Below are 17,148 nucleotides of genomic sequence, written 5' to 3'. Positions count from 1 at the left end.
ATGACGGACCTTGATCACACGGAGCGAGCTGTTGTGGAAAGCTCTCAATACAGGGAGTATCATTATTTGCTGCAGGAGCTGCATCTGGATGACGGCCGCTTTCAGCGGTCCTTCCACCTCTGCGGGACCCAGTTTGAAGACCTCTTGTCCCGTTCACACGCGGACATATAAACAATAAAAAAAAAGAAACTCCGCTGCTTGCTGCAGCTCGCTATTCCCCCAAAAAACTCTATCATAATTGTGTTTAGAAACCAGTCATCATTTGTTTTATTATATATCTGTGTAGTTAATTAATAAAATATTCTCCACAGACGATTCGCTCGTGCACACGTAAAAAAAAGAAAAGGAAAAAACTCCGCTCCCCCTGCTGCAGGGCTGCTACTCGCTCCAAAAACTCTGTCATAATTGTGTTTAGAAACCAGTCACCATTTGTTTTATTATACATCTGTGTAGTTAATAAGTAAAATAATCTCCACGGACGATTCGCTCCCGCGCGCATGTAAAATAAAAAGAGAAAGAAACTCTGCTCTGCTGCTGTGGTGCTGCTGCTCGCTCCAAAAATTCTGTCATAATTGTGAAATAAAGGACAAAAGAGACATAAGTCCTGCTCACAGGCTGCTACCAGAGACAGGACATGTTCACATCTTCAGTCAAACTCCAGACATCTCCACATCACTACATATTCAGTCCCTGATTGGTCATCGCGGCGCTACGAGACGAAAAAGTTCAGATTTTTCAACTTGGGGAGGAGGGCAATGCAGTGTGATGTGACGCAATATCGCGCCACAAACGCGCCAATCGCTCAAAATTGCTTCACTCGCGTCACTTCAGTCGCGTCCATCGTGTCGCGTTGTGTGACTTGGCGCCAAAATGTGTCCTTACATAGGGATTACATGGCAACATGTCGCTGCTGTCGCTCGCATCATGCCCGGTGTGAATGCGGCATTCACCGGGCGCAACCAGACAATACAAATTCGCGGGGGGTCGCGTGGCAACGTATGCACCTCCTTCGCCCGGTGTGTCGCTCTGCTTTTGCTGCGAAAATTCGCCCCGGTGCGTCATCAAATAGGAGGAGCTTCCATTCCGCTCGCCGGCTCCGGTTGTCAGTCAAGTTAACATGACGGACCTTGATCACACGGAGCGAGTTGTTGTGGAAAGCTCAAATACAGGGAGTATCATCATTTGCTGCAGGAGCTGCGTCTGGATGACGGCTGCTTTCAGTGGTCCTTCCACCTCTGCGGGACCCAGTTTGAGGACCTCCTGTCCCGTTCACGCGCACACATGTAAACAATTTAAAAAAAAAGAAACTCCGCTGCTTGCTGCTGGGCTGCACCTCGCTCTTCCCCCCAAAAAACTCTGTCATAATTGTGTTTAGAAACCAGTCACCATTTGTTTTATTATACATCTGTGTAGTTAATAAGTAAAATAATCTCCACGGACGATTCGCTCCTGCTTGCATGTAAAATAAAAAGAGAAAGAAACTCTGCTCCCCTGCTGTGGTGCTGCTGCTTGCTCCAAAAATTCTGTCATAATTGTGAAATAAAGGACAAAAGAGACATAAGTCCTGCTCACAGGCTGCTACCAGATACAGGACATGTTCACATCTTCAGTCAAACTCCAGACATCTCCATGTCACTACATATTCAGTCCCTGATTGGTCATCGCGGCGCGACGAGACGTAAAAAGTTCAGATTTTTCAACTTGGGAAGGATGGCAATGCGACGTGATGCGACGCAATATCGTGCCACAAACGCGCCAATCGCTCAAAATCGCTTCACTCACGTCACTTCATTCGCGTCCATCGTGTCGCGCTGTGTGACTTGGCGCCAAAACGCATCCTTACATAGGGATTACATGGCAACATGTCGCTGCTGTCGCTCACATCGTGCCCGGTGTGAATGCGGCATTCACCGGGCGTGACCGTTCACGTGCGCACATGTAAAACTCTGTCATAATTGTGTTTAGAAACCAGTCACCATTTGCTTTATTATACATCTGTGTAGTTAATTAATAAAATATTCTCCACAGACAATTCGCTCGCGCGTGCACGTAAAATAAAAAGAGAAAGAAACTCCGCTCCAAAAACTGTCAGAATTGTGTTTAGAAACCAGTCACCATTTGTTTTATTATACATCTGTGTAGTTAATAAGTAAAATAATCTCCATGGACGATTCGCTCGCATGCACATGTAAAATAAAAATAAAAATAAACTCCGCTCCCACTGCTGTGGTGCTGCTGCTCGCTCTAAAAACTCTGTCATAATTGTGAAATAAATGACAAAAGAGACATAAGTCCTGCTCACAGGCTGCTACCAGATACAGGACATGTTCACATCTTCAGTCAAACTCCAGACATCTCCACGTCACTATATATTCAGTCCCTGAATGGTCATCGCAGCACGATGAGACGAAAAAGTTCCGATTTTTCAACTTGGGGAGGAGGGCAACGCGACGTGATGCGACACAATATCGCGCCACAAACGCCAATCGCTCAAAATTGCTTCACTCACGTCGCTTCATTCGCGTCCATCGTGTCGCGCTGCGTGACTTGGTGCCAAAACGCGTCGTTCCATAGGGATTACATGGCAACCTGTCGCTGCCGTCGTGCCCGGTGTGAACCTGGCATAGACTGTTGGACTATTTTTTCATGCAGTTGTTCACAAAGTGGTGATCCTCACCCCATCTTTGCTTCTGAATGGCTGAGCCTTTTGGGGATGTTCCTTTTATACCCAATCATGACACCCACCTGTTTCCAATTAGGTGTTCTTTGAGCATTCATCAACTTTCCCAGTCTTTTGTTGCCCCGTCCCAACTTTTTTGAAATGTGTTGCAGGCATCCATTCCAAAATGAGCAAATATTTGCACAAAAACAACAAAGTCTATCAGTCTGAACAATAAATATCTTGTCTTTGTGGTATATTCAATTGAATATAGGTTGAAGAGGATTTTCAAATCATTGTATTCTGTTTTTATTTACATTTTACACAATGTCCCGACTTCATTGGAATTGGGGTTGTAGTTTCAGCATAACAAAAATTTAATACATAATGGTAAAGTACCCTTGGCCGTATGAGCATGTAATTAATGAAAGTGTGTGTAGAAAGAAGTTGACCTTTTGACCACTTAAAGTAGGTCAAGCTTAGCCATCTTTGAACTTGTCCAAGGTCTGTGTCCCAAGAATGCTCCATGTGAATTTGAAGACCCAGGCAGTAATAGGAATGGAGTCATGCTGATCACAGTAAGATGGACAGACAGAGGAATGGACGGACGAACGGAGGCAAAGTCTTCGCAATACCCGATGACCATATTTTGGCCTCGGGTAATAACGTGAACAGTAATTTATTAATTCCAGAATGTTTGGAAATTGCCAAGGCTGGACAAAACAAAGGAAAGGTGGGCCACATAGTGGGCAGCTCTACACACCTAGGGGAGCTACAGAAAGAAGACAAATGCTTTTCTTACTATGTGTCCATGTTTATTTGTGATTTACACGTTAACCGCTCAAAAATCACACCTTTTGTTTGACTGATTAACAGTTTTGTTTAAGTAGAAGACAGCCACACACCCGTTTCTGTGAGGTAAAGAAATGGAAATATGAACAAAAGTCTAATCCAAATGATGCCAAACCAGCTGTCCTTTTTGTACTTTAACCAAAGCTGTTTGTTTTATTAATGTTTGGATCACAGGTTTTTAATTCTGCACTTATCTGATACTATAGGAACAGGTGCTAGTGTAGTGTCCCCTTCACATCACTTAGAAATGGAAAAAAGATTTTCAGTAGATACAACTGTCTTTCTTTACAGTGCAAACACAAAGGAGGCCGGTGATCTGAATCGCCTGTGCATTATCTTGTTTGTGGACAAACTACAGCAGTATACGGAAGATTTAGGGACCAGCTGGCGTACGTGATCCGATGCTGTTGACTGGGAAATGAAGAGCAAACAACAAGGAAAGAGGGAGGTTGGTGAATCCAGGGATGGAGACAGCTGTTCCACTGTAGCGATAATAAAACACACAAAGCAAATGAGGGCCGGACGTCCACGCATGTGTCTGTTTAAATGCAGCAGCTGAGAGGACAATGTGAGCGGGAGCCTCGAGGGACCCGTAGTGTCAACAGGTCCAACAGGCTGGGTTGAATTCAATGCATCCTTAAGAACACAAGTAGCAAGACAGTGACACTATTTTTAATTGTAAATTGAAAGGAGACAAAAATAGAAAAACAGTGTCACTGTCCCGTTACTTAAGCACCTAGCTGTATTTAGTTTGTTTAATTACTTATGGGCTCTGAAAATGGAGGAAGTATAGATACAAATGGCTGTAATTCCTAAATAGTTAAAGTGGTATTTATTTATTAAACCTGTTCGACAGTGCAAGCACTTCTCGACTGTTTCTTTTCAACTCCATTGTAGTGGTAGACACAGGCAAAATTACCAAATTTTGGATCGTGCATATCAGGCTCCTTTTGTTGCCAGTGGATTGTGTGATGATTTAAATTTCTTAAAGCTTCATTTCTGGTGTTAGTATGTTTTTACTCAAGCCTGCTTGAAAAGGACCTTTAGGTTGCTGCATATCCATCTAATGAAAGGGTGAGGACAAGGAGAGAACAATGAAATCAACACATCAGTATCTGTGCATCGTACCGTACGGTTCACAATATTTTTACAACATTATGAGACAAAGAAAGAAAACTCTTTGAAACACTGAGCACCCATATTTGTGTAAATCAAATCCACATCTTCACAATCCAAAGAATGATGCTAACTGATACCACATATAGTATGTACAAATACTCTGAATGTCAGGGGACATGGTACAAGTACTTACAACTGTGTCAGTGTTGACAGATGTGGTCTTTTGACTCTTGGGCTGTGTTCCCTCTAAATGTGTGACGTGAGTTGAAATGTCCCATAACACAACCTGAGACACAAAAATCAGTTACTCTGAAGCAACAGGTACAAGACAACAAAGACAGCTGCCAATGATTACACAATAATGAAATGACTGTCATAAAAATAATAATAAAAAAAATCCACATTAAATGCAAGCTGATTTTCTTAGAAATTGCAGATCACCTAAAATGAAGTTTGCTGTTTTATCAGTAACATGAAATTATATATTTTTGCAGGTGCAAAATAATGACACATCCTAACTCCTACTGTATCGCTGAGATTTATATTGAATTTGGTTTGAAAATCTTCCAGTTGGAAAAGAAAGATTTACAATAAAGGTAGTTAAAAAAAAAAGTCAAAATTCACCTGGCCATTTTTACAGCCGCCAACAATAATATTTGGATCTGAGGGGCAAAATTCAAATGCAAAAATGTCATCTGGGCCCTTCAGCAGCAACTGCAAACAACACAGAAGACCCACAGGGCAGAAAATATTACATTTCAAAGTGGAAACTTCCACACAATAGGTACTTTCCAACTCCAATATTTATTTGTTTTAGCCTCTTCAAACAATGTTCATGTTGTAATCCACAAAACCAAGTGAACAACTAGATTCCATTTCACACTTTTGATGGAAAATGAGAAGTAGCCAGAGCTGCCATTTGGAAAAACAGAAAAAAAAAAAAAATCAATTTGTCATCTCTGATTTCATCTGCAGAGTATCCCGTGCTTGTTTTCATCACTACCAGTCATCAGAAAAACCCAAATAAAGTTCTATGCATGCACCAGCAAATGTATACATCATGCACAACTAACATTCCTAATTCAGCAGATCGGTTTTATTGATTGAGTGCTGACAGTACATCAAATCAATAACTGTTCTCAAATTTTGCTAATGCAGATGACAAACAAAAATTAAGCTGTACAGAAGCAGAACCTGAGCGAAATGTCCTTTTCAAGCTCATACATTCTTCATGTCCTCACCTGGCAATTAGATGGGTCCAAGAAACTGTAGAAGACAATGAAAAAAGGTGCGACATCACGCGACATGGACTCGTTTAAATGATCCTCTACATGTGATTTGTCTGTCAAAGCTACAGCAATCACACCTGCAGCAGAAGAGAAAATGTATAACAGCTCATCTGCACCGATGCACTAAAGCAGCTGTTAAACATGCTGACAAATGTCCCACCATGTGATTTCACAAACGGTATATTCAGGTGGATAAAAGATTGGAGTTTTTGATACGCCTGTGACTTTGTAATAGCAGATAAGTGTAATTTAATTTTTTGTTGCCTATTTTTCCAAATTAAATGGTATCTCATATCCCAACCCCCAAATTTCTTAAATAAATTGTGGAAAGTGTTTTATGAAGTCTTTTCACAAATACTTTCAGAGTGAGATTATTTTTCTGTGCAGGTGCTGCACTTTACCATAGATGGTGGGGTGCCAGTTAATGCAGCTGATTATCTTGTTCTTGGAGTACTTTGGGTCTGTAAATGTCCAGTACAACTTTAAGCCTTCAGAAACCTTCCCAGACCAATCAGCATCATCTTCAGGCTGCAGAGCCTTCCAGTCATCCACAAACACGTCCATAATCTCATTCTGCTGAAGGTGGTACAAAAACCTGCAAAACAATCAATACCTTCAGTAAAACATTAAAAGGCCAAATTTTATTTATTTATTTTTTTAAAGGACTTCTCATCACATTCTCTCCAGTTAGCTGTTACTCATTAGATCAGCAATATAGGCTGAAATCGAAAAGGAACATTACAGTCAGGTACTTGAGGGGCGCTCATTAGAGCTCATATAGCGGCCCACACTTAACTGTAAAATAAGCTATGTATGCCTATGTATATTTCTATGTTTTATTACTTTATTTATAATGCACTGACCAGCAGAAGTCACTTAAAGTTGTGAGGAAATAAACTTCTTTTTGCATTGTTAGTACTTCCATTGTGTTGTGGAGCTTTCTATTTTTGGGTGTGTTGTCTAAATTTGGATCAGACACGTTATTAAATTAAATTGTTATATGTGCTGTCAGTCATATTTGTATTCTCTATGTTTGCAAATGTGTTTTTTTTTCAAATTTACAAAATGGTTTGATGCAGCAGCCTGTTGTTGAATTGATGCAGGTGTGTTTGGATTTGTAAAGGTTTTCTGCATATGCTAGTTCTATCTTAATTTGGAAGTGTATTGGCCCCCGTATTAATATTACAACATTGTTGATGATATGTATATTGTATACTGTGTGTGTGTGTGTGTAAGTGTAATGATGGCCTATCATGCAATGTTGAAAGGTGAAAACATTCATCTAGATCCACTTTTGAACCTTCACCAAAATTTAATAAGCTCTTACGTGGTCCATACTCATACTCCACCAAGCGTCATGGAACTAAGTCATAAGTTTATGAGTATTCCTAACTACAAACAAACAGACGTGTGAAAACAGTCTGGTAACAGAAAAAACCCACATGAAATAACCTCCTTGGTGGATGTTTTAAATATATTTATGATCCATTGTTCGCTCAAATCTTCCATTTACCTTGGGGTCACTGATTTACAGAAATTCTTCAGACTGTCATATTGAAGAATCTTTTCTCTTTCTTCATCGTTTAACTCTCTTGCCTCATACTGTGTGCACATGTTGTTGTAAGACTTCCTGTAGAGGGTGCAGAAGGTATTTAATATGATGTGGAACAACTACAAAAACAGTGAATAAACGAAATAAATGTGGACAACGACAGTTACACATTTGGCGCAATTTAAGGTCACAGTAAACGAGAAAGCATATCTGCTGACTGCTGCTATTTATTGGTATCACAATAGTTGTCTGTCCAGAGCTAGATCTCAAAAAAACTATCTCCATATTTGGTATGATGTTATTACTAAAGCCTGCTTGATGTCCATCGTGTCTTTTTTTTTTCCCTCAAACATTTAATGTGTGTTTGCCAGTGTACCGTTCTGTCTGTGTACTGGAGCTCTGGAAGTTTGGAACCCCCTGCAAACTGCATTCTCTCTGCATCTTCTTGATGTTGAATCTGCTGTCTTCATATGAAGGAATGTTAATGTGTCGATCTTTATTATCTGCAGCATTACTATCAGAAAAACACACTGGTCTCCCAAACTCCCTCCGCACTCTGGAGAACCTGAATCTCACCTGATGAAACAGTGAAAATGCAGGATATTGAGGATCAGATGATGGACAGTGAGGATCAGATGAAGGACAGTGAGGATCAGATGAAGGACAACGAGGATCAGATGATGGACAGTGGGGAACAGATGAAGGACAGTGAGGATCAGATGATGGACAGTGGGGAACAGATGAAGGACAGTGAGGATCAGATGATGGACAGTGAGGATCAGATGAAGGACAACGAGGATCAGATGATGGACAGTGAGGATCAGATGAAGGACAATGAGGATCAGACGATGGACAGTGAGGATCAGATGAAGGACAGCGAGGATCAGATGATGGACAGTGAGGATCAGATGAAGGACAACGAGGATCAGATGATGGACAGTGAGGAACAGATGAAGGACAGTGAGGATTAGATGAAGGACAGCGAGGATCAGATGATGGAGAGTGAGGACCAGATGAAGGACAGCGAGGATCAGATGAAGGACAGTGAGGACCAGATGAAGGACAACGAAGCGCAGATGAAGGGCAGAGAGGATCAGATGAAGAGCAGGAAGGATCAGATGAAGGATAGTAAGGACCAGATGAAAGACAGTGCTGACCAGATGAAAGGTGAGGATCAGATGATAGATAGTGAGGACCAAATGAAGGACAATGAGGACCAGATGAAAGACACTGAAAACCAGATGAATGAAAGTAAGGACCAGATGAAGAACAGGAGGACCAGAGCAAGAAGAGTGAGAACCAGATGGAGTGAGGACCAAATGAAAAACAGCGAGGACCAGATGAAGGACAGTGAGGACCAGATCAAGGAAAGTGAGGGTGGGATGAAAGAAACTGAGAACCAGATGAAGGACAGTGAGGACCAGATGAAAGACAGTGAGAACTAGATGAAGGAAAGTGAGGACCAGATCAAGAAGAGTGAGGACCAGATGAAGGACAGTGAGGACCAGATCGAGGAGAATAAGGACTGGATGACAGAAACTGAAGACCAGATGAAAGACAGTGAGGAAAATATGAAGGACAGTGAGGATCAGATGAACGACAGTGAGGAACAGTTGAAGAACAGTGAAGACTAGATGAAGGACAGTGAGGATGAGATGATGGAAAGTGAGGACCAGATACACTTCAGATGTATGTACTGTAATACGTGTTTCACACAGATGTATTTTATATACTGCAACACCTTTTCCCGAGACTCTTTGACTGACTCCTTTTCTATCTCCACATCACTGCCATGTGACACCCAGTGTTTCGACTCTGGTGCTTCTGAAGTAACTGAAGACGTTTCAGATGCCTTGTGCTTTTGGGCCTATAGATCAAATTAACACAATTAAAAATAGAAAATACACACTTGAGTGAATTATTGAATTTTTTAATCCTGGAAGCAAAACTGACTGATGCTGTGTTACAGTGACAAGAGATCAATAAACCATTTCAAATAAAGGTGAAGGGCCTGAGAGCATTTTGATAATCCATGATGCATAGCGCTGTACCATTTGGCACATGTCCAACTTTTTACATTTACACTGTGTGGATAATCACACAGTTGAGGGGTTGGCCACAAAGGAGCTGGATGTAACCTGTTTATTAGTCATGGGTGTGTTTTGGCCTAACCCTAACCCTTTAGGAGCCTGAGTGCAGCAGGTGCACACCACACTGTCATCAAGAAAGAGAACTCAAGTGAGAGTTTTTTCAGTGGTGGATCTGGGGGGTTGCACACACCCCCACCCCCACCCTTGAGTCGCTCATCAAAGGTGTGATAAATTATGGTGAAGGCCTTGCATTACCAAATGTTGACTGATGAGCGCTGCTGCATGCTCAATTAGTTACTGCGGTGCTCAGCTTAGCTGACAGAAGCCACTGTTCTCAAATTTTCAGTGTTTAACATCAAAATCGTACATCAAAAACAATGACTAAATTGGAAGCGGCACACCCAAGCTCGCATTTTGACCCCAACCAGGAAGTGCAGTTCCTTACATGTTTATAGCCTGGTACAGAAAACGGTTTTGGTCTCTAAATATTTCCTCCTCCATTTCAATTTCAATTTATTTTCATTTATATAGCGCCAAATCACAACAGAGTTGCCTCAAGGCGCTTCACACAAGTAAGGTCGAACCTTACTAACCCCCAGAGCAGCAGTGGTAAGGAAAAACTCCCTCTGAGGAAGAAACCTCAAGCAGACCAGACTCAAAGGGGTGACCCTCTGCTTGCTACAAACATAAATTACAGAACAATTCACAAAATGAATATACAAGAAATGCGGTTGGTGCACAGGACAGGAGGGCCTCCAGCACAAATACTACACCCATCTCTGGATGGAGCCGCACCTTAAACAGAGAGAGAGAGAGAAAAAAAAAAAACAGAATCAGGCATCAGAAAGACAAGAACTACAGTATAATTTGCCAGCATTAAACAACAAGAAAAACAGAGAAATACTAAGGTGATCGCTGGCCACTAGCCCTAAGCTTCACTAAAAGACCCAGAATTTAGGTAAAGTTGAGGCCACGGCACGCTCCGTTTCCTAATAAAATTAATTAAAAGAGTAAAACTATACTATGCCAGTATGCTAGCCATACGAAAGGGAAAATAAGTGCATCTTAAGTCTGGACTTGAAAGTCTTCACAGAATCTGACTGTTTTATTGACGCAGAGAGATCATTCCACAGAACAGGGGCACGATAAGAGAAAGCTCTATGACTCGCAGACTTCTTATTCACTCTAGGGACACAAAGTAGTCCTGCACTCTGAGAACGCAAAGCCCGGGCCGGTAAGCAAGGTTTAATTAGGTCAGCTAGGTAGGGAGGTGCCAGTCTGTGAACAATTTTATAGACTAGTAGCAAAACCTTAAAATCTATCTGAGTATTTTATTACAAACATCTACGGATAACATCTACAAATAATCTAAGATGTCCCATAATCACGCTGCGTGAACCTCTGGTCTTATTTAATGCTGTATGCTAACACTGTTAGCAGTTTTAGCAGCTGTAGGTATGTCCACATAATGCAATTACTGAGAAAATATGCAGCGGATACCTTTTACTGTCCACATCAAAGTAAAATGCGCAGTCCCCAAAAATATGAATTAATAAACACCCAAACCCAGATTAGCTTTTATCTTGAGCTTCAGTCTAAGAGAGGGGGGCATGTTGAGACTTCTTTCATCCACCTACGCTCCACCCCTTTATGCATGAATGAGTTCATCGTTAATCAGTGCTCTCAATATGGCAACGCCCAGGAAAGGGAGTCATTTCGGCTGTTCAGGGTCTCTATAGAAAACCAATGGGTGATGTCACGCAGGCTCTGTCCATTATATATACAGCCTATGCTAAATAGTCAACATTCAGCTTTCAAGATTCTTTAAGAATGCAGAACAAAGGTTATACATTTTTAAAATCCCCATAGTAGTCACACATCCCACATGAATCTAGGGCTATGGTGTTTAAGTTTCTGCTGAGTCACCAGACCTGGGCCAACCTCTCACAGTACACCAGTACATAAGCAGCCACCAGATCTCCCTGAGGTGAAGCAGAAGCAGTAATATGTTCACACTACATCACAAACACATTAGACCACAGTGTATGACAGCCATATGTTTAGAACAAATTTTTTGTATCTCTTTCAGCAGCATACATAAAAAAATACAAACTAGATTTGGAATCATTAAACTAAAACAGAAAATCAAAATTATCCACAGCTGCATTTTGTCTTACACTTAAGATTCTTTCCTTGGCGTCCAGTGTCAACACCAGATAAAAACTCTGTCCACAGGTGAAGTCTCTGTCAAAAACCAGCAGGAGCTCATCCTGTGGGTAGTCCTGTCCACAACAAGACAACGCGATCAGATCTATAGTGAAGTTTGTGAATTATACATATTCAAATACAAATGATTTGTATCTGAACTTTATATTCACTGTTATATGTCCGAAAGCTGTAGTGAAAGAGGAATTTAGTAAGTTTGATTACTGTTAACTTGACGTCTGTGCACCCTCTTGGTGTGTTGAACAACTGAGTGTTTCGTCTTTATAACAAAATCTCACCTCTACAAATTGCTTGACAGAACTGAAATCTGACAGTGCTGCTTTTTTCTTAATGTCCTCCATGATGTCTTCTTTTCTCAGCAGCTTGTAAGGGTTCTCCCCCGTAACGTCCTCATCAGCACGACAACCAAAATGCTCTTGAGTGGCCGATGTCAACACGATGGGGAAGATATCTGCAGGGTGATCTGGACAAAGGAGAGAGAATATGCTTCATTGGTTAATTCATTTGTTTGTTTGACTGCACTGCTGCTTGATAAACCGGAGAGAAACTACCAAAACAAAGTCTAGAAAAAGAACTAGAAAAATTAAGCATTCCTGTGTTGGCCTTATGGCCGATCGCGGTGGTGCTTATCCCCGGATCTTGCAGCGTGAGCGGATGAGAGTGTATTACTTACTTGCTAAGCCAAGCCTAATAGCCATTTACAGCTGGGAGGAATGGGATGATGCAGATGAAATGTCTTGTCCAAAGACACAGACAGGAAGCCTGAAGAATGCACCTGGAATCAAACCCCAATCTATATACTGTAACACCTGACATCCCATATTCCCCTCTACGCAACACCCCAGCTGACATGGTCACAGTTCCCAGACTCTCTCTGATCACCCTACACCACCGTCCTGGCTGTGGGACAACCGGCCAAGCAGACCAGAATCTCTTCTTCCTCAACACAGTCTTTCAGTTCAACATGAGATATCAAACTTTAATGCTGAATGTTCTGACAGACAATTAAATGAAATACATCAGAGTAGTGATTCATATCCTGCATACTCTGCGCACTGAGATATGTTAATATTATGATTTTTCAGTACTTAGTGTCAGTAATACGTGCAGTGAGATTTGAGGGACCACACATCACTCTCATATTTGAAAGTGAGGTACAGACTGGCACTCACTATCACCTAGCAAAATTTGATCCGGATCTGATCTGGATTGTGGATTTTGTGGACATTTGAATTTAATATCGAAAAGCCCATTTAGTATAGATTTTGCATTATATCTCAATCAAAAGTGCCTCAATCACTCTCATTTGTGACAATGAGGTGCAAACTGGCACTATCAATGAATAGACTAACTTTGATCTGCATCTGATCCATATTGCGGATTTAGTAGATATTTGATTTTAACATTGAAAAGCCCTTTGGATCTATATTTTGTACTGTATTTTATCTTATGAAATGTCACTTCTAACAGGACTTTGACTTTGAAAATTTGTTTCCAAGGTAAAAAATTTGTGGAATTGCAAACTAGTGTTGGCTGAGGTTTGCGCTCTTCTAGCGAGGTGCTCTCTATATGACTTCACATTACTACTTCTTTGTGACATCATAAAGTAACTTACACATGAGGGCAAAATTATTAGACCCCTATGATATTTAATGTTTTCTTTCTTTGAAGGTGTCTCTTCTGCAGACGTCTGCAACCTGGCAGTCAATTCTTGTCCAGGGTTCCAGTGATTGTCTTTTTTGAGACTACAATTCCTGACTTGCTTAAGTCTTTAGACACATTTTCTTACTAATTTTCTTTCCAGAGTCTTTAAAATTTTTCACTTCCTGCATCTGCCAAGCTTGTTCTTTATTGTGTGGATACTTCTCACTCCAGTTCTTGACACTTGGAAACACTCTGATAACTCCTTCTCCTGCTTTGTGAGCATCAACCATTCTTTTTCTCAAATCTAAACTGATTTCTTTTATTTTTGGCATGACGCTTTCTCAAGTGACAGCTCAAACCCTGACTTAAGATTTATACTGTGTGTACATTGGACAATAACCCTCAGTTTTAACTTGATTTTACAAGCTTTGAGAATTACAAAATTAAAGTACATCATCATTGCACAACAGTGGTTTGTGCTGTGGTTCAACAAAAAGGTCAGTTCTTAAAGGGGATGAAAATTTTGCCGTCATCTGTATATCAAACAATCTCAAATATTTTAATGATAAATGTAAGTTTTGGATAAAATCTATAGCCACATTGGTAGCAGAGATGTTATGATAAAAGTGTTTTTTGGGCTATTTTTTGCATGAACCTGACCTTTGATCAATCTGTTCCCATAGTTAACCATGGAGAGACACCATCCATCCATGCATTTTCTGTACCAGCTTATTCCAATGAAGGGTCACGGGGGTTGGAGCCTATCCTGGCAGTCATAGGGCGTGAGACAGGCTACTCGCTGGACCTAGAGACACTAATTGTGCTAAAAAATCCATCTAGCTGCTTTTTAAATTTTTATTTCCACACACACGCACACATGCCTGTAATACCCTGATCACGCAATGGTGAATCTATAAAGAGGCTATGACCTGTATTTATAATCATCTGTCTTGAACCTTCCCCTTGGTGTAGAGAGAAAGCATAGATGCTCGTAGAAATAAAAGACACACTGAAGATAAGAAAAAGTAGGAATAGTCTGGCTCTCACTTCTGTGATATTAACACAATGCATAAGATGGGACAGTAGACAGCTGAGTCCTGCATGCTGTGCTGCCCTGAAATATCACAGGATGAAATGCAATCTTTGTGAATATTTTACAGGACATGTACATGTTTTGTTTTCTCTGGTGTGAGCGGCAGATCAATAATGTGAACGGCACCATAATCTAAAGACAGGCGAAGACCCGTGGACACTATAGCAAACAGGGCTTTCCATAATGATAGTTTTCGTATTGCTCGAGGTTTGTCGCTTCAAAGTGTCCAAGCGAGCTTTGCTGAGGGGACACTGTGTTGAATGCCCAAGTACCACTGAAGTAACCACTTCCCCCTGGGTGTGTCAGGCTTTTCTGCTCACACCATTTAGGCTTTCCAAAAAGTCATTCTAGTTCAACCTCACATTTATGTTGCAAGTGATACTTGCATTCATGGGAAATATTTGCTTGACACACATACTGTGTGAGGTGTAATTTTGAGGTGCAGTACTTCGAAGAATGTAATTTGACATTGCATTGCAAAAGATTTGAAATCTGCAGGGATGGTCTCCTTGCTCAACAGTAACATAGCGTGATCACAAACAGCCAAACTGGCTGCAGTAGCCAGACATTTTCCTCAGCGGTATCAGCAGTTTGGCTGCTTGTTTTCATATTAGTGAAGAATTCTAGTGAACCAGCCTTATATTACAAATCACTGACTTTATAAGTGTCCTTGAGAACCATGTGCAACAGTGAAGTTAAAAATTTGTGTCAGTAGGAATTCATTTATCATGTCCAATTGGGAGGAAACCTTGGAGTAGACAATGACACACTGGAGGGATTATATCCCCCAGGTGGATTGGGAAAGAGTTGGCTAAGGATAGAGAAGGGTGAGATGAGCTGTTTGGTCTAATGCCACCATGATACAAATCTGGATAAGTGGCAAAAAAAAGAAAAGAAAAAAAAAGAATGAATGAATAAATGAATGAATGTCTTTTAAAAAGGATTGTTTCCCTGTCAAACAATTAAATTAGAACCAGTGGGGATCTACAGATGTGAGGACTACATTCTAACATTCACAAACAGTAAAAAAAGAACAATTATCAATTGTTGCTAGCTGTGTTGTTTTTCTCCTGTTCTATAAGTATGTTTTCCTAATTTTTTTTTAATTTGCAAGCAGTAATTAGGATTAAGGTGTGTATCCTGACCTGACTGCTGAATTTAGAGCCTGATAATTTTCTTAGTTCCTGGGATTAAAGGAGTTACGATCAGAGATCAGAGATCAGAGATCAAAGATCAGATTCAAGATCAAGGTTAAAGGAATCAGGGTCAAAAATAAAAGCTTAATGATCACAGATCTAAGGATCCTCACTAAAATTGAATAGGTTCTATCTGTTCTATCCTTGACCAAAGGCCTACCTCGTCACCAAATATTAATGAAATGTGTTCATGACAAAACATAAGCTCCCTGATGGAAGAAGTTGAGTCACTACATGTATGCAAGTGAAACCATACTGACAGATAAACTAAAGTTCCTTGTATGTGTAAGACCAATAGAATAAAATAATCTCCTCTTACCAGGTACTTCTGGACGTGGAGGTGACTGGAGCTTTTTTCCTGAATTTGAAGTGACATAAATTCAGTTTGACAGTCATCCATTAGATATGCAATAATTACTGACACTTTTTAGACACCTTTACCTTTCTTTTTCTTTGTACTGTCTGCACTGCTTAATGCACTCTTTGGTCTTTTACTGGCCATCCTGTATTGCTCTGAGGAAAGTTTCACCAATGATAATCAGGAACGAGATTTTATTTCTTCTTCTTGGGATGAAAACAGAACATGACACATGACTCAAACCAAAACACCACACATTCTTCTGTATCCACACGTGTTTGAGTTGCATGTGTGGATTTTTTTATGTTTAGAGGCAGTGTTGCACAAATCAGATTATCAATGCACTTATCGCCACCTTGTGGCTAACAAGTGGCATCACTCTCATTTCTCGCTTTATTTTACCTGCATAAACAGCAGTAATTACATCCTGAATTGCCAGTATCTCGTATGTTGATTTTCTCGTTTGCCTCAATGCTACAATTTTTGTTAACTATTATTAAAAAACAAATCAGCACATTCTTGCATTCATTGCAGTTTGCAAACTAATTTATCGATGTATTACCGCCACCTAGCGAGATTAAACGAATAAAACTCAAATTGCTGCTGATAAACGATAAAGATATTACATTTTGGGTCCAAGTAACACTAGCTGTCCACAAAGTATTGGTATATATCTAAATTTTGGCAAAGGCAATTTAAGTCTGTCCTTATTTGTTGCATACAACCCAAAAGACATTTGTCATAAAGGCATTTACATGAATGAATTTACATTACATTTCCAAACTGGCCATTATTTAAACGAAATTTCGGACAGTAAAACTACCAAGCAGAACCTAAACAACACTCAATGATACTGAATATGCTCAATTTAAAAATTACACCATTGTTCCACTCACGTACTCACAGACTTTTACAAGTCAACGGCGAAAACATTTATTAATAGACTGTGAGAATAACAACAAAAACACACATACATACAAACACACATACAGTACTTATTTATTCATTTTTTTTCCACTGGCGTCTTACTTTACACGATAAGTTTCGTCCGACTTCTATCCTGCCCCTTT

At 40.4% G+C, this 17,148-nt stretch overlaps 1 protein-coding gene across 1 annotated transcript in view; it reads right to left on the bottom strand.

The window, feature by feature from the left end:
- wdr63 (WD repeat domain 63) overlaps window positions 1-16,222 on the bottom strand; it is a 47,307-nt gene extending 31,085 nt beyond the window's left edge. The window contains exons 1-10 of the mRNA XM_034180799.1: window positions 16,162-16,222; window positions 12,066-12,250; window positions 11,739-11,843; window positions 9,213-9,338; window positions 7,848-8,047; window positions 7,433-7,549; window positions 6,321-6,514; window positions 5,872-5,996; window positions 5,255-5,344; window positions 4,824-4,916 (exon numbers count right to left, since the gene is read on the bottom strand). Coding sequence (XP_034036690.1) covers window positions 4,824-4,916; window positions 5,255-5,344; window positions 5,872-5,996; window positions 6,321-6,514; window positions 7,433-7,549; window positions 7,848-8,047; window positions 9,213-9,338; window positions 11,739-11,843; window positions 12,066-12,250; window positions 16,162-16,222 — 1,296 coding nt within the window. The remainder of the gene's footprint in view (window positions 1-4,823; window positions 4,917-5,254; window positions 5,345-5,871; window positions 5,997-6,320; window positions 6,515-7,432; window positions 7,550-7,847; window positions 8,048-9,212; window positions 9,339-11,738; window positions 11,844-12,065; window positions 12,251-16,161) is intronic.
- Window positions 16,223-17,148: the final 926 nt, after the last annotated feature.

This window comes from Thalassophryne amazonica, chromosome 10 (genome assembly GCF_902500255.1).
Source record: "Thalassophryne amazonica chromosome 10, fThaAma1.1, whole genome shotgun sequence".
NCBI classification, from domain to species: Eukaryota; Metazoa; Chordata; class Actinopteri; order Batrachoidiformes; family Batrachoididae; genus Thalassophryne; species Thalassophryne amazonica.
This window is presented reverse-complemented; position numbering and strand designations above follow the sequence as displayed.